This window comes from Podarcis tiliguerta, assembly GCF_965153285.1.
Source record: "Podarcis tiliguerta genome assembly, chromosome: 11".
In the NCBI taxonomy this organism is placed as follows: Eukaryota; Metazoa; Chordata; class Lepidosauria; order Squamata; family Lacertidae; genus Podarcis; species Podarcis tiliguerta.
The window spans coordinates 49174611-49194251 of NC_139544.1; the positions used below are offsets into that span (position 1 = coordinate 49174611).

The following is a 19641-nucleotide window of genomic DNA, read 5'->3' on the forward strand; positions in this document are numbered from 1 at the left end:
TTCTCTCCCCCCCCCCCCCACATTATATTGGGGTAGTTAAAATAATTGTCACAAGAAACCTTCCTGAACCAAAGAACAAAATGGGTGAATGACAAATTATAATTGTAACAACAGGTCAGTTGGTGACCTGCAACAAATAAATAGAAGAGAGAATTGTGTTTTATGCCACCCCAAAGAATGAATCTGCGAAACCTTTGTTCCTAGCATGATTATTCAGCGCAATTGGGGCTTCCCATTCTTTGCCTTCTGACCTATCAAGGAATGTACAAAGTTTAATTTTGTTCATTCAAAATAGAACGGATGATTACTGCTATTACCGTTTCTTAAGTTTAGTAGCCACTTTACACAAACATCTCCCCCCCCCAAAAGGTCTTACAAATAATAGTAACATGCGCATTAATTGAAAGCAAAGCAGAAGGAGATCAAACCATATGAACAACCCATTCCCTGTCCACCACAGATAGCAAAGCAAAAACAAACACCACTCAGTTTCCTGGGAGAAGATAAACTTCTTTGGCTAAAGATGTCAGTGTTGGTGCCAGGCGAGGCTCCCTGGGGGAGAGAATTCTGTAGACGAGGGGGGAGGACACAAGCCCATTCCCTTGTTGCCATCCCCTGGATAGTTCCTAGGGGTGTGGGAAATAGAGAAGGCCTCTGGTGCTGGGACATGGGAACACTCAATTAGAAGATGATGTTCTGTAAGGTATTGGGGTTCTAAACACACACGCCTTCATTCCAACTCCATTCATTCTTCTGGGCTTAAGGAGCTGTGCTGGAGGAGTCTGAGGACCTCATATAAGTTGCCCAGCTGTGCTTTAAGACAACAGCAACAACGATATAGGTTCTTTTAATCTCTTTCCCTTCTTCTTCCTTTTTCTTAGGCTCGGCATCGGATGGACAATGAAATTAACAACCGCACGTGTGATGTAATCAAGGATGGCAGGTATGGTTCTATAGGTGTCACCTTAACAATTGTCTGTCCGAACAGCCATCACTCTGCACTAATCATACATGTTTGAAAAAGGTTTTCTGTGGAAAGTTAGCATGGCTGTTTTTAATAATTTTCTGCACAGCCAGAAACTGAGAGGGTTGAAATATTATTAGTTAACATTACCTAGTAGAAATGGCATATATTCTTTGAGAGCATTCAGCCTTTTTCCTAAATGTTATCCGGTTCACTTTTTAAATATATATGTATATTATTTCTCTCTACTTAAGGTTTGAAAATACAAAATGGAAGGACATCAAAGTTGGTGATATCATCCGTCTTAGGAAAAATGCCTTTATTCCTGTAAGTGAAATGCTGTGTTTGTGTGTGTGTGTGAGAGAGAGAGAGAGAGAGAAAGAGAGAGAGAGAGAGATTTTTTTTTTTTTGCAGTGTAACGGCAGTATCATTCACATGCATTTAATTTGCTTTATTCTTTATTTAATCAGGCTGATATCCTGCTGCTGTCCACTTCAGAACCTAATAGCCTTTGCTATGTAGAGACAGCTGAACTAGATGGGTAAGAGTTCTTTCTCCTAACGTTTACCTCCCCATAAGATTAAAAAGTTACTCTTCTTTGTAGTCTTAGCCTTAGCCATGCTAAATTCCCAGTCAACATGTGTGTTTTTTGGTGCTATGTTTTAAAACTTGCTCTGTCCATTTTAAGGTTGCGTGGATTCAGAAAAGCACATTTTGACCCAACGTGCATAGGATAAGGAAATACTGCTCTTAAACATAATTAGGTTGTACAGTGGTACCTTGGTTCTTGAACTTAATCCATTCCGGGAATCTGTTTGACTCCCAAAACCATTCGAAAACCAAGGCGTGGCTTCCAATTGGCTGTATGACTTTCCTGCACTCAAGCAGAAGCCACGTTGGATGTTCGGCTTCCAAAAAACGTTTGCAAACTGGAACACTTACTTCTGGGTTTGCGGCGTTCAGGAGCCAATTTCTTTGGGAGCCAAGCTGTTCAAGAACCAATATAAATATTGATTTCTGGGTGAATAGCAAGAGCAGAGGTGGGGCTATTCTTTACCATTACATCCTGGGAGGTTGTCGATTTTGGATCTAGCTGAGTGACATGACACTCAGACCTAACCAAATATAGTCTTATCCATCGAGCCATTGTATAAATTGTCCTTTTTGTAGGGGATGGCTCACCATGGCAGGGCTGCTACTGATAACTTCTTCTACTAAAAACTATTAATTGGCTCTGTTGTTTTGAATCATAGAATTACAGAGTTGGAAGAGACCACCTAGTCCAATCCCCTGCAATGCAGATGGCCAACTGACCTTCAGCATTTGCAGGAATACTTGACTATAGAGAGAGAAATTAGCCTGAATGATAAGGGGCTTACACAGAGACAGGTGCAGCCATTTCTGTGGTCCTGGCTTCATACAGCCATTCCCCCCCCCCCGCCCGATCTTCTGCTTCTGTAATAATGGTGCAATGTATATTCTCCCGTTGTGTTCAAAGAAATGAAGAAAAGGCCTGCTTGCATGTCAAAGCAGGCTCCAGGTAGCTTCCCCAAGCGGTGGTTAATAAAATCTATGTGCAACAAATGTATTAGGAAAACCTGTTCTGCCTTGTTGGGATTAACATTTTATAGCACCATCATCTGATTGACCCAAATGGACATGCACCACTGTGTACTCTTATACTTCAGTAGCAAAGAACACCGTGTGACAAAGCACATCTTGTTGCTCATACCCTTGTTGCTCTCTTTGGAGCCCCAGGGGTTTTGTTTGCTTTGTGTGTTGTTCAGCTGCTGTGTTGTTAGAAACCCGCAGAACAGTAGAACAGAAAGCTAAGCTAAGGTTCCTTTTAATGGAACCTTAATGGTTCCTTTACAATTTCTAATGCCCCATTGTCCCTATAGAATTTGCAACATTACAACTTTGCATTTCCCTCCTGTGCTTCAGTGAAACCAACTTGAAGTTCAAGATGTCTCTGGAGGTGACTGACAGATACCTTCACCAAGAGGGCGCCTTGGCAGCATTTGATGGTTTGTACAAACGTGCATTTCTTCTTAATTACATATGAATATGCTGTCTTATGCCATGTCAAGACACTGGACCAACTAATGCAGGATGGTCCAGCAGCAGGTCTGCAGGTTTGCAAACGGAGACTTTCCCAGCTAGTGATTTCAACTGAGAACTGTGCACGCAAAAGCCATGCTTTACTAATGAGCTACAGCTGCAAGTACCTAATGCCACTGAAGTTACAAAAAGAGGGGAAAGCCAGTCTCTTTCAAAAGCAAAAGCCTGGTTTGCACAACACTCTTTCCTGATTGCTCTCCTATGAGCGGTGAGGGAAGCAAGGTTGTGTCATCTCTTCCTCCTTGTTCACCTGTGCTGTGCGCCTATCCTGGGAGATGAGTGTCTCAGCAAAGGCTTTGCCACTTGCTGCCCCAAATGCCTTCTCGGTAGTGGCACCCACCCTGTGGAATGCCCTCCCACCAGATGTCAAAGAGAAGAACAACTACCAGACTTTTAGAAGACATCTGAAGGCAGCCCTCTTTAGGGAAGCTTTTAATGTTTAACAGACTGCTGTACAGTGGTGCCTCGCAAGACGAAATTAATTCATTCTGTGAGTTTCTTCGTCTTGTGAATTTTTCGTCTTGCGAAGCACGGTTTCCCATAGGAAATGCATTGATGGTTTCCCATAGGAATGCATTGACGGTTTTAAGAAAAAGGCGCAAGACGTTTTCGTCTTGCGAAGCAAGCCCGTAGGGAAATTCGTCTTGCAAAGCAACTCAAAAAACAAAAAACTCTTTTGTCTTGCGAGTTTTTCGTCTTGCGAGGCATTCGTCTTGCGAGGTACCACTGTATTTTAATACTTGATTGAAAGCCGCCCAGAGTGGCTGGGGAAACCCAGCCAGATGGGCAGGGTATTAATCATCATCATCATCATCTCCCTTTAGTCATAGTCAGCAGCACTAGGCTAGGTAGATGAACAGTGTTAAGCTGATGGCAGAGTCATGTCTTCATGGGGCCTGACTGCAGTGGGCCATCACTTTAGAAGTCTCTTCCCAAGGATATATGTTTGCACCTTTTCTACCGGTTTTCAAAAGAACACAAAAGCCTTAAGGGGGAGGGGGGGAAACATCTAGTCAGCTTTTGAAAAAGTTTGGGTCTGTTTTTATTCCGCTGACACTGTTTTCAATTGCTGTTGCTGTTATATTTTTAGACATTTTGTGTTTATACTATGGTTTTTATGGCTTGGATTGTTTTGTGTTTTAATATGTGTTGAGCCACTTTGAAGCAGGTCGCCCTGAAAGATGACCTATAAATAAGCAACAGAATGTGCACAAGACGGTACACGTTGGTTTGGCACCCAATTCAGCACTTTGGAAAACAGCTGATCTCAGTCTGAGTTGGCTCATAGGCCAGTGATGGCCAAACTTGGCCCTCCAGCTGTTTTGGGACTACAGTTCCCATCACCCCTGACCACTGGTTCTGTTAGCTAGGGATGATGGGAGTTATAGTCCCAAAACAGCTGGAGGGCCAAGTTTGGCCATCACCGTCATAGGCTGCCCAATTTGGCTTGTGTCTGGCTAATTTCCACCCCATTCATGGTTGGGAAACTAAACAATTGCAATAACATTCCCCCCTTTTTGACAGAAGGGGATGACATCTGCAGACGTAGTTCTCTTCTCACTGGATGCAGCCTGCTAAATTCCAGGCAAATAGGGGCAGAGGATTTTGTTCTGGACACTCCCAAAATGTGTTGTTTTTCCTCCCAAACAGGAACTACCTGTGTTTTTTTTATTATTATTATTGGAAATAATTGGGTGAAATTTTCAGGCAAGACTGCCCCTTCTGAAGGCATGAATCCTGACAAATCTGTAGTAGTTTTCACACAAGGATAATCATTTGGGGTTGGGGGTATTTTTTGAGGGGGAGGCAGAAAAGGATTCGCTTAAATGACCCCAGTGTTTTGAGATCTGAAAATTGCAGGTATGAGAGGGGGGACCCCTGAGTAAGAAAGCTTTTCTGTCAGGCACTTTAATGCTTGTTGAGCATTTCAAATAATTCCCTCTTATTGACATGTTGGTCACGATGAAGCTCTCCAATGATTAGGGACTCCAACTCCCATCATTCCCAACCAGCATGGTGAATGGTCAAGGATGATGTGAATTGTAGTCCTGCAACATCTGGAGGGCCACAGATCCCCATATTTGCCATTGCTTGTGATTACTCCATAGTTTCCATTTATCTCCTGTGTAGAACCACTTCTAGCATCTGATCACATTCCAGTCAGATACAGATGCATATTTTTTTGCTATATAATATGCTCATCCAAATCTCCTCAATAGTTACTGAGAGGTCTCCTTAAATTGTCCTACTATAAATGTATTGCAGACTTATCCATCGTAGGCTAAAAGGGAACTGCAATCAGTGAGTTTCCTTTTTTCTTGATGATTGATCTGCTTCCTCGTTTGTGCCTGTATGTTTTTTACTTCGCTTCCAAATGCCGTCTTAACCTCATCCCTGGAAACATTTCTGCCACAGAGACCAACTCTACAAGTGGTACATAACTATATGTAAAAACTGCAGTGCATTTCTGCCACAGTTGACGCAGTAGGAAGCTTAGGGGTGTTGTTCCTTCAAACATCTCCTTTTAAATACTGTATTGTACTTTTGCAGAATTCATTGCTTAATATTTAAAGAGAATGGCTTACCGTGAAAATGTTTTAATACATTCTTGTGACGTGGTGTTTCCTCCCCCTCTCCTAATTCTTTTTTTGAACTACCACACCAGGTTTGATAGAATGCGAAGAGCCCAACAACCGACTCGATAAATTCACAGGGACTTTGAAGTGGAAAGGAAAAAGCTATGCTTTGGATGCTGATAAAATCTTGTTGCGTGGCTGCAAGATCCGGAACACTGACGTTTGTCATGGGCTTGTCATATTTGCAGGTATCTGTTTTGGAAATGGAATGCTGTTGCCTGTTTAAATTAGAGCTGGACCAATGCAATAACCCCAGCTTTTTTCTTTTTTTATTATTATTTCATGTGGTTGGGGTGTAATTGTTGACATTGATTGGCAGGGCTGAATGTAGGAGTCTTTCTTAGCCCAGCCTGGAGTTGTTGGAGGCTGAGCCCAAAACCCCCTCCTTCACCTAATGCCATACCCTCCAATATGTTGAGTCCCCAGACTGAGACACGCTCCCACACGAGTTATGTGACCTGTGAGGGATCATGGAGCCCCAAAAATGTGTTTTGGGGTGCTGCGTGAGATCGCTGCTCCAAAAAAGTGGGGTTTTCTTGCGGGGGGGGGGGGGCGAGATCTTGGCAAGAAGTCATGTGAGATCACGGCACCCAAAATGGCTGCTGAGATCTTATGGGGGGGAAATGGGATGTCCCGGTTTTTCTGGGACACTTGTAGGGTATATAATGCCCCATCTACAGATTGATTCAGACAGGGATGAAATTATTTGGGGAAGGGAGGTCTTTTTACCTTAACACAAGGTAGTGATTGTTTTTTTTAAAATAAAATACAAAAGGCTTATTGAAGCTTGCATCTTTCCCATGGGGCATTCTGCTTTAGACTGGAATGCCCATAGGTTCTTGTGAGAAGCCAAACTAATGGAAGCATCAGTAAGGTCTTTTTAAAAAAAAACTAAGAAAAGGAAATTACTTGCATATTCATGCAAAGAGACACCCTAAAATGTCTTAAAATCCTCCCCACATCTCTATATAAGTCACACAATATGCACTTTTGCACGAGAGGAATATTCCTATGACAGTGTATTGTGCCTGGGATATTCAGCTTGCTGTTTTCAGCAACAGAAATAGCAGCTTTAAAAAATAAATCATTTGTTAGAGTTGCCACTATATTAACAACACAAGTCTATACATTTCTACTTAGAAGTAAGACTCGTTGTGTTCAATGGATCCTACTCCCTCACCTAAATCTATGAGAGATAATCAAATGTACTTATATTATTTAAAATTATTCATGTTCATAGTTGTCTTTAGCCGTTAAGAAAGCAGTTTTAAAGTATTCATATTTGTTTTAAATTCAGTGACATTTACACTGCAGTTTTTAATATGATTTTAGGAGCAGACACAAAAATAATGAAAAACAGTGGGAAAACACGGTTTAAAAGGACTAAAATTGATTCCCTTATGAATTACATGGTTTATACGGTAAGAAGTTTTGTGTTTACTTTTTGCTTTTAGAGCTTATGGGAGCTGTAGCTCTTTACTGATCGCTAGCTTGCAGTTCTGTGCAAATTAAATATTTCTTTTGCTTATTGACAGAGTCATTTGTGTGCCTAGCACAGGCTCTGCAAAGGCTTCCTGCTTGCTTCCTTACTGAAGTTTGTGTGGGTGGATGGTTTTCTGTGAGTGAGGCAGGTAGAGAGAGGCCAGGACTTGCAAACACATAGAAGTGTCATGCAGAGATCTGCAGGTTTGGCTTTCCCATTAGGCAACTCTTAAGCGTTTCACCTTATGTGCTTTGTTAGGGTCACGGCCAGCATTTAAAAAAAACACCTTACCTGGAGAAACAGGTTTTGCCACAGATACTTGCTGCTGGCTATATCCAAACTATAGTTCTGCAGCGGGGGCAGCTTTTAAAGATGGTTTGGAAGCTCCGGTTGTTGCATAGCTGCCAACTGTCCCTTATTTGGTGGGAAAGTCCCTTATCCCAGCGCTGTGTCCCGCTGCTGTCCCTTATTGATGATGTCCCTTAAATTTCCCGGGTTTCAAAGGAAGCAGCTCCTCTCCCTCCCTCCCTACCGGCCAGGGAGGAGGGAGGCTCCAACTGTGTTGCTTGGCTGCGTTGCTTACCCAATAAGGAGTCTAAGAACGACTGGGGGGTGGAGCTTGCATGCCTTGTGCCGATCAAATTGGCCGCGTTGCCTGGGGACTCACCTTTGCTCAGCGCGTCCCAGCAGAGAGGTGATGGTGGTTTTGCTTGCTGCATCCCCTTTGCCGGGTTGCTGCGCTGTGGGAACCATCGCTTGAGGCTTCGTTTGGCTGCTGGCTGGGTTTTCTGCCTTTGGCTCGGAAGGGCTCAGAAGTCGAACATACCTGTGTTCGGAAAATCCCTTATTTTGGCTGCTGATTCCTTATTTTCAAATCTGTAAGTTGACAGCTATGGGTTGGTGTGGAGCTGCATTCGCCAATCTGGTGCCCTCCAGATGTTGTTGGACTGCAGTTCTCATCAAGCCCCGTTCAGAATAGCCAATGGTAAAAGACAATGCAGATTATAAACTAGCAACATCTAGTGCGCACCGACCTCTCTCGCTCTCCTGGCTTCAGGGATAGCCACGCAAAGCCTCCAGAGTGCAGCGGGAGCGCTCCTATTGCTGTGCTCCGGAGGCTTTCCGTTGCTTTCGCTGAAGCCAGGAGAGCGAGAGGAATCGGTGCGCAGCGATCCCTCTTGCTGTTCTGACTTTGCTTCGCTGGAGAGGCACTGCACAGCTTTCCCTCTCTGTGCTGAGTCCTCAAGGGTACTGTTTTATCACACATGGGTTCGCCGCCCGGGATTCCTTTGGGAGGAAGGGTGGGGTGTAAATGTAATAAAATAATTGCTGAATGGTTTTTGAGGCTTTTTTTAAAGAAAAAAACAAGTCGAGAGCCACTTTGAGAGCAGCAACCTTGGTAGCCTATACGTAACAGAAAATAAAAGAATTCTGCTGCATCTGTCAGTGACTCCTGTTTCTATTCTTCTCAAGTATCAGCGAGTTGATGGCTAATTCTTCTTCATGGTAGTTAGTCTGGGAAGCAGGAAAAGATAAAAAATGCAGGAGCTTCAGCTAACCTTTTACAAAGCTTTGTCGTCTTAATGTTTTTTTCTCCAGATTTTCGTTTTGCTCATCTTAGCGTCAGCTGGCCTGGCTATTGGGCACACCTATTGGGAACAGCAGATTGGCAATTCTTCTTGGTACCTCTATGACGGGAAGGATGAGACCCCTGCTACCAGAGGCTTCTTTAACTTTTGGGGTTACATCATTGTCCTTAACACCATGGTCCCAATTTCCCTTTACGTGAGGTAACAAATATATGTAACTTCACTGCAGTTCTGCATGCAAGCATTGAAATTGTTATAGGTTAATGAACTCTCAGTCTGTCCAAGAAATTTCCTACATAAATAGTTTCTCCCGCAGATCATAGGTTCTTCCAAATGGCCATTTATTGACCATTCTCCCTGATTTGTTTATTCAACATGTGTGTGGAGATTATATTATGTCATTGCTGAGATTTTGTTCAAATTAGTTTGCATAGAGATTATACAGTGGTACCTTAGTTCTGAAACTTAATCCGTTCCAGAAGTCCGTTCCAAAACCAAAGCGTTCCAAAACCAAGGTGCACTTTCCCATAGAAAGTAATGCAAAATGGATTAATCTGTTCCAGACTTTTAAAAACAATCCCTAAAACAGGAATTTAACATGAATTTTACTATCTAACGAGACCATTGTTGCACAAAATTAAAGCAATAAACAACATACTGCAGTCACACAATCAATCAGTAGCTGAACTGGGTTCCACACAGTCAGCAAAACAAAAAGAGCCACAAAAACAAAAACACAAAATAAATAGCAAAAAGACATACCTGACATACGGAAAGACATACGGAAAAGACATACGGAAGCGTAACACTCAAAATGGAGTACGTTCAGCTTCCAAAAAAAGTTTGCAACCCGAACACTTCCTTCCGGGTTTACCGGGTTTGGGTTCCAAGTTGTTTGAGTACCAAGGCATTTGAGAACCAAGGTACCGCTGTATAATATTGCCCGATGTCACCATTATCCCACAATTCCTAATGAATTTCTCCATCACTTTTCTTACTACAAAAAATAAATAAATCAATTTTTGGCAAAGTGTGTTTTTTTTAATCCAAGAGCAGAAGAGCGCTAAATCCACTTCAGTTCTATAACCTAAAATTGTGGATATACTACAGAATCAGACGCATAAAAGATATGACAGTTTGGAAGCAGTGGAAGGTTGCAACAATATCTGTTTGTTTTTCTTGTAAGTGTAAACATGATTCAGATATTCCCCCCTGACAATCCTGCCCCTTTTTACAAATACCTTCTCTGCCAATAAGTCAATGCTATCAGTTAGTGAGGGTACAAGAAGTCGATGATGGAGATATATTTGCCTGTTCTTTCTGAGCAGTCCTTTGGTGGTGCCCTTCCGGTCTTGGTGGCAGGGAAGTGGGACATATTTATAGAACCACGTTATTTGTCTTGGCACCAACTTGCATAGGGGAAGAAAAACGAGTGGTGAGTTTGTTGCATGCATGCAAGAGCGCATGCAAGATTTAACAGTTAAGAATCTTGCATGGTTTGCAGAACTCCATAGTTTTGTTAAATGCCCTGCTTTTGTACATTGAAGATCTCAAAGCAAGGATAATCATCACTGTTACATCTTACTCCTTCAGTGTTGAAGTGATCCGTTTGGGCCAAAGCTACTTCATCAACTGGGACTTGCAAATGTATTACCCGGAGAAGGATACAGCAGCAAGAGCCCGGACAACTACTTTGAATGAACAGCTTGGACAGATCCACTACATCTTCTCAGATAAGACGGGCACACTGACGCAGAACATAATGGCATTCAAAAAGTGTTGCATAAATGGACAAACCTATGGTAAGTCTAAGCATCACTGGAGTTTCCCAAAGAAATTGGTTGGATGCCATGGAAATATTAGCAGGAGGAAGTGCTCCTTCACTTACTGTCAAAAATTATAGAATTCACCACTGCAGAAGATGGTTCCGTGTCCAAAGTTTGCCATACTTGGAGGCAAACACATTGGAATTAGTAGGCATTACTAACTTAAGTGTATTTATTTAACGATTTGTTTATTGCTTAACCATGAACAAAACCTCTAAGTGGTTTGCCAAAAATGCAGAATAAATGTTAACATTTTCAATAAGAACCAATGTTAAAAACAAGTTTATTAAAAAAAATCAGAATAAATAAAATAACCATTTAATTTTAGTTTACGATGTAAACTTTTAAATGTTAAAATGCACATCAGCTTTACATGCCTGGGTGCGTTTGCCAAAGCAGAAAAGCTGTCAACAGGCATGGAAGATATCAATGGGCAGAGAGTTCCATAGGAGCTGTCACATGAAAAAAAATTGGCTCTTTGCGAGGTGCTTTAATTTCAGTGCATCCGCTCTGAGTAGCATTTAGTTGGATGCAAACCATGGTGATGGCCACCAGCTTTTAGATGGCTTTAAGAGAGGATTAAACAAATGAATAGAGGCTGAGCCGACCAATACCATTGAGCACTGTGGCTAATCAAACATTCACATGCCAGGACTGTGGAAAAGCAGATCCTGGGAACAGAGAACCACCTGTTCTCTTCATTTGCTACTTGTATGTTTCTTTAAAGGCACTGGCAGACTCCTGAAAACAAATTTTGGTTGTATCAAATTTTTATATTTATATTTATCTATTTTCCTTGCAGGAACGTGCAGGGATAAAACAGGCCAAGAACTGCATCATCCTGAGGTAGGTGACTTTCAGTAGCAAGCAATACATCCCTAAAAAGAGGCAGAGGTATGACCCTTGGTCAACTCCAAAGATAACTTTCTCTGAGGCTGCACCCGCATCGTTCTGCCCAGACACTGAGGTCCAGCTCCGAGGGCCTTCTGGTGGTTCCCTCACTGTGAGAAGTCAGGTTGCAGGGCACCAGGCAGAAGGCCTTCTTGGTGGTGGCACCCACCCCGTGGAACACCCTCCTATCAGATGTCAAAGAAATAAACAACTATCTGACATTTAGAAGACATCTGAAGGCAGCCCTGTTTAGGGAAGTTTTTTAATGACTAATGTTTTAATGTATTTTTAATCTCTTGTTGGAAGCCGCCCAGAGTGGCTGGGGAAACCCAGCCAGATGTACGGGGTATAATAAATTATTATTATTATTATTATTATTATTAACCCCAGATGGTCAGCCTGTGACATAGATGCTAGAAGCATCAAAGGAAGCAGGAGTTTGTGAAACACCTGGGAGTTAGTTGGAGGGTCAGTGAGGCTGGCTACACATTTTGTTAATTAATACCCAAGAAAGAAGTGTTTTACACCCTAGAGCAGCCTATCTCAACCTGTGGGTCCCCAGATGATGTTGAACTACAACTCCCATCACCCCTAGCTAGCAAGGCCAGAGCTCAGGGATGATGGGAGTTGTAGTCCAACAACATCTGGGGACCCACAGGTTGAGAACCACTGCCCTAGAGGGTTAAGTTACAAATCGGAATCCAAAGAAACCCATGCCATATTTACTTCGCTAGGAAAAATCTACTTCTAAGTACAATCCATTGGGCACTTCCATTTTTGCACCAGGTTGTCCCTTAGCTGCGTGTTAGGCTGGTTTTAATGGTTCCAGCTGTTTGGGTTTTTTTAATGCGGATATTAGGTGGGGGCGCCTGGGCTTTTCGGCTTTATGATTTGGTCTGGCTGTGAATTGCATGCTATTGTTGATTCTGAACAACACAAAGGACTTGGTTGGATGAGTAGTATACCAACCAGATAAGTAAATGGCATGCATATCTAGCTGAATCAGGCAAAGTGCCAAAATATAGAATAATAGAATCTTAGAGTTGGAAGGAACCCAAAGGTCATCTGGTCCAACCCTCTGCAATGCAGGAATCTCAGCAGAAGGATCCATGACAGATGGCCACCCAACCTCTGCTTAAAAACCTCCAAGGATGGAGAGTCCACAACCTCCTGAAAGAGACCATTCCACTGCTGAACAGCTTTTACTGTCCCAGGATGTGGCCTACGTACTGTTTATACTTTGAACTGGTTGTGCATTGTCAGAAAGATAGACTGTGTGCACTAACACATTATTCACGTTCCCTTCTTGTGTAGCAAGTTGACTTCAGCTGGAATATGTATGCAGATGGGAAGCTCACCTTTCATGATCAGTATCTGATCGAACAAATTCGGTCTGGCAAGGAACCTGAAATTCGACAGTTCTTCTTCCTGCTTGCAATTTGCCACACAGTGATGGTGGATGCCTCTGATGGTAAGTACTGCATCCACAAAGAATCCTCATTTCATATACGCTGAGCTGACCCAATATTCATTGAAATGGAATGTTTATAAGACAGCCTAGTTTAGAATTCTACATCTATACAGCAATAGCTGCACTTTCGTGCATCAGGTGTTACTACGAAATTGCAAACTGCTGGCAAATACACGTACTAATGATGTTGCCAAGAAGCCCTTTTACCTATATCTGTGCTCAAGGCTTTTCATCATCCCTAATATCATAACAGCCCCCTCTCCACACTCTAGTGAGGTTATATTTCGACTTAATGAGAGCCAAAGTGGTGTAGTGGTTAAGAGTGGTAGACTCGTAATCTGGTGAACCAGGTTCGATTCCCCGCTCCTCCACATGCAGCTGCTGGGTGACCTTGGGCTAGTCACACTTCTCTGAAATCTCTCAGCCTCACTCACCTCACAGAGTGTTTGTTGTGGGGGAGGAGGAAGGGAAAGGAGAATGTTAGCCGCTTTGAGACTCATTTGGGTAGTGATAAAGCGGGATAACAAATCCAAACTCTTCTTAATAAACTGGCATGTGAATGAGTCTTGCACCTGCACACATCCTGCTTCCTCCCTCCTTTCTTGGAACAATTAATCCTGGAGGCCTAGAATTAACCATAGTTTGCTGTTCCGTCTGAACTGGGAAACGATGGTTACCAGACTAAGGAAAAAGCCTTATGCCAACCCCACAAAAATGGTTCAAGGTCTGGCATATTCTGCGCCTGCTAACCAAAGCATACAGGTTCAGATGTAATGGGAAACTGATTAAATGAGAACTTCCAGGGTTATTGCAGCATGTCAAGAAAGGAGGGGCCGGTGTGAGAACAGAACACATGGGCAAGAGACTCGCACATATATCATCTCACGTGATTCTCCCATCTACGAAGGTTTTCTAATTTTTTGTCTTAATGCTCTAGGTGAGCTCAGCTATCAGGCGGCCTCCCCTGACGAAGGAGCATTGGTAACTGCAGCCAGAAACTTTGGTTTTGCTTTTCTCTCACGGACACAGAATACTATTACAATAAGCGAGATGGGAACTGTGAAAACTTACGAAGTTCTTGCCATTTTGGACTTCAACAGTGATAGAAAGAGGATGTCCGTTATCAGTGAGTAAGCTGCAAAAAAGAAAGAAAGAAAAAGGTTCATAAATCCTAAAACCATGTGCTAGAAGGTCTCCCTGCTGGACGTGGAAAAACACATCAACTGTGCTCTCCGCCCTTTTTTTTAAAGGAGCAATAACAAAAGAATTAATGAAACCTCCTTACATAAATAATTTGTATACTTCCAGCATAGCAGCAGACCAGCCCATCATCTTAGCTTTACAGCACTGATGCCCTTCAGACTCCAGTCTTCAAACCAATTTCCCACAAGTTTTCCCAATACAGTCCTCCTCTCATTTTAGTCTAAACATGGAGGCAGTTTGGAAAAGGGCCATAGCTCTAGAATCATAGAGTTGGAAGAGACCACAAGGGCCATCGAGTCCAACCCCCTGCCAAGCAGGAAACACCATCAGAGCACTCCTGACATATGGTTGTCAAGCCTCTGCTTAAAGACCTCCAAAGAAGGAGACTCCACCACACTCCTTGGCAGCAAATTCCACTGTCAAACAGCTCTTACTGTCAGGAAGTTCTTCCTAATGTTTAGGTGGAATCTTCTTTCTTGTAGTTTGGATCCATTGCTCCATGCCCGCTTCTCTGGAGCAGCAGAAAACAACCTTTCTCCCTCCTCTATGTGACATCCTATGAGGCATCTGCTTTGCATGCAGAAAGTCCCAGGTTCAGTCCTCAGCATCTCTAGGTAGGGCTAGGAGAAACCCCCATCTGAAATCCTGCAGAGGGACTCAGTATGATCTGATTCCTTAGGAAGCACTTCCCTATGTTTCTTAAAGGGTCCAGCATAGGCCACATGAAGGGGGAGTGCATTTTTCCTATAACGCAGTGTTCCTAATCCATCTGTTGCTTTTGTAGCAAGAGAACCAGATGGAGCAATCAAGCTTTATTGTAAAGGAGCGGATACAGTGATATATGAACGGCTGCATCCAAGGAATCCTACGAAGCATGCAACACAGGAAGCATTGGATGTAAGTTGGGTTCCGTATGTTTCTGTTTTGCTTTGTTTGCCATGTTTCTTTCTTTCCCTTTTCGTATTCCATAAAGTTCAAACACTGCTGGAGTCAGGAATAGGTTGGCAATTACAGAATTAAATTTTTTAAATTAATTTTTCATTTATGGCTATCCACATTAACACAATACCAAATCATCACAATACAATCAAAAGAGCCAATTAATCAGTTCCGAATTAAATTTTTGGATGGCTTCCCATGTTCCGGCTATCAGGAGTTGATGTCATTCCTTGGTCCTACACCAGTTAATCTTAATCAGTCCAAGTTCCACAATTCCGATCTTAATCCTTTAGTTTTGCAGCCACTGATGTAATGACTTTCGATCGTATTTAGTAAAGGAATAGGTCTGCAATTGTAGAAGAGCATGAGAAGAGCTCTGCTGGATCAGGCCCGTGGCACACCTGATCCAGCATTCTGTTCTCATAGTGGCCAGCCGGATGCATGTGGGAAGCCCGCAAGCAGGACTGTCCTGCTGTTTCCAACAACTGGCATTCAGAAGCATTTCTGCCTCCAGCCACGCAGGCAGAGCATAGCCATTATGGATGGAAACCTTATCATCCAGGAGTGTGGATTAGGTGACACTTATAGGTGTGACCCTCCAGATGTTGTTGAACTCCAATTCCCATCAGTCCTAGCCACCATGGCCAATGGTTGGGGATGATGGGAGCTGTAGTCTAACACCATCTGGTAGAAACAAATGCTGACCACCCCCCAAAAAATGGCGGACGTGCTGCAGTTGTTTCTACTTAGATTTCTCTGCATCTCTTTCAGTTATTCCAAAATGCCTTCCATTTTATTCACAATCCCTGCTTGGCAGAGTGATGCCTGTCAATCTGTTTTTGTCACAGAGAGCTTTCTCAGATAATAGAATTGCAGGGTTGGATTGCAATGGAGGACTCTCAACTAAAGCATCCTTGACAGATGGCCGTCCAACTTTTAAAAACTGATACATTCTCGTTCCTTCCCCCTGGTAGATCTTTGCAAATGAAACCCTTAGAACGTTGTGCCTTTGCTACAAGGACATTAGCGAAGAGGAGTACGAGGCGTGGAATAAAAAATTCATGGCTGCTAGCGTTGCTACAAGAAACCGTGACGAAGCTCTGGACAAGGTGTATGAAGAAATTGAAAGAAATCTAATTGTAAGTCTATTGGGAGTGGCTGGGGAAGGGAGCTTTTGCTGTCTGCTTCCACACTTGACCTTGCAGTACTTCCTATGAGGCTGTCAACTCAAATAGCATTTTCTTAAATGTGCACATGTGTTTTTCTCGGCCCCTCTCTCTTCACTGCTTGGATGGCTACACGTTTATTTTCCTTTGGCACCCACATACATGCATCCTGATGCCTGAACAACTTCTCTGCAGTAGAGGCTGCTTTGGCATGCTAAAAGTTGTTGTAAGTTGCTTTGGGATGATCTTTTCCATGTGGAGATCATGGGATTGTAGAGTTGGAAGGGGCCACAAGGAGCATCTAGTCCAACCCCCTGCAATCAGGAATCTTTCACCCAATGTGGGGCTTGAACCCACGACCCTCAGATTTAGAGTCTCATGCTCTGCTGGCTGAGCTATCCAGCCTCCTATGTCTGGGTAGGGAAACCTCTGGCTTTTGAATGTAACCTGATATATTCTGTTAGTCATTTCTAGCATAGCTACACCATACATTTAAAACACATCCATCATGCGACTTCACCCAAAGAATCCTGGGAAGTGTAGTTTAAGGATGCTGGGAATTGTAGCCCAGTGGAGTGGGGGAAGCTACAGTTCCCAGGATGCTTGGGTGGTGAGGAGTCATAGGCTTCAGATCTGACAACGGCCATACTAAAAATGCTTGTTCTTTAAATAACCTGCAGCTCTTGGGTGCCACAGCAATTGAAGACAAGTTGCAGGATGGAGTTCCAGAAACAATATCCAAACTGGCGAAGGCAGATATTAAGATATGGGTGCTGACAGGCGACAAGAAAGGTAATGTGTATATAAATAGCTGCTTCTTATTTACCCAAGGGGTGTGAATGCAAAGCGAATAGCTCTGTTCCAGGGCTTTTTCCTTGTGGTTTGAATTGCTGTCGTAAGTGCAGTGCCGGCATACGCTTGTGAAAAGTCAGGTGAGCTAACAGACCATGACACGGCATTTTGTTGTTCTGTTGCAGAAACTGCAGAAAACATCGGGTTTTCCTGTGAACTCTTAACGGATGAAACAACTATCCACTATGGAGAAGACATCAGGTAAACAGGAAGAAAAACCCTGGGGTTTTCTTTTGCATGCAAGGGATCTCTACTGAATGGAGTCACAGTGTAGGCTGGTCCATTAGGACAAATAGAGCATGTTATGTACTGAAGATCTCACCCTGGGCCAGCAGGGGGATACTGTAGATAGTTCAGGTCCACATATGCAAATAAGGGATCGAAAGTGACGTTCAGTGATTGGATAGTTACGGAAAATGGTTACTGTTGCGTTCTAGTGGAGCTCTATATAAGCAGGCTGGCCGAACCCTTCAGTTCAGTTCTGTTCTGGCCTGTGAATAAACAAGACCTGTTTGAAGAATTGCTGTGTCGTCTGATATGTTCACCCACAACTTAACAGAGCACAGGAACCATCATCCTCATTGGCCTAAACCTACCTCACAAGGCAGTTGTGAGGACAAAATAGGATAACTATTTTTCCTGAAGCCGGGTGCCATCATTATATAACTTTAGGCACCAGACAAAAACTTTCCTCTGTAACTGGGCTTTTGGCCTTTAACTATCTGTGGCCCTTTAGAAGTGAGTGGGATGTTTTTTTAAATGCACTTCTTTTTCGTCTTAATGTATGTATGGGGTCGGGAGTTTTCTTGTCTGTTTGTTTTGTTGTAAGTTGCTTTGAAATTCCCTGGGCAAGATAAAGCAACTAACAAATTTAATAAATAATAATAAAAATTCCTTTTAGGAGGAAAGGTGGAATATAAAAAATTTGGGGACTGGATGAATGAGAGAAATAGTACTTTAGGTTGATATAGTAACCTGTGCTTAGGAGGATAATTCCAAGGGTTTCTTAAAGACTGGCGCCACTAAGTTGGACAGCTGTTGATCTGTAAAACAGTGGTGACGAATTGTTTTTCTGGCTACTTGTGCTACAAGTCCAGTACAGAATATTACAGTGCACAAAAAGTTATCTGAGCCTGGAGACAGTTTTACCCTCCTCCTTCTAACTGCTGTCCCCACCCTCCCACTCAATGTGACACATACATGGGAACCCCAGTTATAGGGAAAACATTTGGTGAATTACAGGTGGAGAGAAGTCTGTGGATGGGAGGGTTAACCCCCCCCTACCTGTAGCTTCTCTGCTTAGAATCAGCTTTTACCAGAAAAAGAATGACTCCGGTTTGTAGACTCACCTTTGCTACAGGGGTTTAGTTCCTGGTGAAATACCTAGGATTTCTTGTTAGGGTAAGATTAAGGAATTTCACAATCAAGACTAAGAGGTTTCAGAAGCCTTGCAGTCAGTGTAATATGCTGAGGTTCTAGAAGACTTTAGATCAAATGCCACTAAAACCAACTTGAAATATTCTGTAGGTTTCATACACCTTCAATTGCAAAGTGGCCTTTCCTGCTAAATCCTAGTGGCATTTTCTTGGACATCTTGAATTGTTACACCCATCGTGGTAAGATTTTGTGAGATTTTGCTTTTGCCTCTACACCTATTTAGTGCTCTTCTGCAGACAAGGTTGGAAAACCAGAGGAACGTAGTCGGATCAAACACGAATTCATCCCAAAGAAGCAACGATCCCTTTTTTGAGTCGGGTAGAAACCGTGCCCTAATTATCACTGGCTCATGGCTGGTAAGTATGCATTAGAGGTGCACTGATTACTTTGATGTGAGAGTTTTCCATACCCAAACAGCGGAAAATAAAATGCTAAGAATTTAGCAAATCAAGGCAGATAAACACATGGTCTTGCAAAGCCACCAACACCCATATGGAACTAAAACTGTCTTCATATTCAGGAAATTGGAGAATATTCATAAAGTTACTCCTTTTTTAATGGGTCAAAGCTTTTTGCCTTTCATGCTTCCTGTGGAGTCATGGAGTTGGAATATTTGCTTTCTGTTTATCTAGCTTGTTTACCCAGCTCAGTGAGATATTTGGCCATTTGAATAAGTGTAACAGGTGTACAGGATCAGATCAATCATCCTTTGGGACAAACACACATACCACTGACAGCAGGCAGCATTTTCCATAAGGATATTTTACTGAATAAGGTTGTTAATGATTGTGTACTATTAGAAGATATATCTGATGGTGAATGGCATTGCAGAAGGTCTTTGCAACTGATCCGCAGAGATGTTTATAGCCCCTTTCAGACACATCTTGCAGTACAGAACCAACGTGGCTACTAAGCCAAATACTCCATAAGCAACCTGAAGGCAATTTTACTGATGATGTATGACTTTAGATGTGTCAAGTCATTGCAAACAAAAGGGGGAAAACCTCAACATGCCATTTTTATAGCGGTTGGTGTACACAGGACCCCAGATTCACTTTCTATC

The 19641-nt window shown here is 42.8% G+C and overlaps 1 protein-coding gene across 2 annotated transcripts in view; it reads left to right on the forward strand.

Moving 5' to 3' along the window:
• Positions 1-19641, forward strand: part of ATP8B1 (ATPase phospholipid transporting 8B1) — a 73598-nt gene that overhangs the window by 41481 nt on the left and 12476 nt on the right. For both annotated transcript variants that reach the window (XR_014502779.1, XM_083402690.1), the window contains exons 6-21: positions 882-943; positions 1219-1291; positions 1435-1505; positions 2909-2991; positions 5751-5909; positions 7054-7142; positions 8804-8994; positions 10387-10595; positions 11422-11465; positions 12825-12981; positions 13919-14107; positions 14969-15081; positions 16098-16262; positions 16970-17081; positions 17267-17342; positions 18802-18934. Coding sequence is in view for 1 of the 2 variants with exons in the window: in XM_083402690.1 (XP_083258816.1) it covers positions 882-943; positions 1219-1291; positions 1435-1505; positions 2909-2991; positions 5751-5909; positions 7054-7142; positions 8804-8994; positions 10387-10595; positions 11422-11465; positions 12825-12981; positions 13919-14107; positions 14969-15081; positions 16098-16262; positions 16970-17081; positions 17267-17342; positions 18802-18934 (1926 nt within the window). In the remaining variant the exon portion in view is untranslated. The remainder of the gene's footprint in view (positions 1-881; positions 944-1218; positions 1292-1434; positions 1506-2908; positions 2992-5750; positions 5910-7053; positions 7143-8803; positions 8995-10386; positions 10596-11421; positions 11466-12824; positions 12982-13918; positions 14108-14968; positions 15082-16097; positions 16263-16969; positions 17082-17266; positions 17343-18801; positions 18935-19641) is intronic.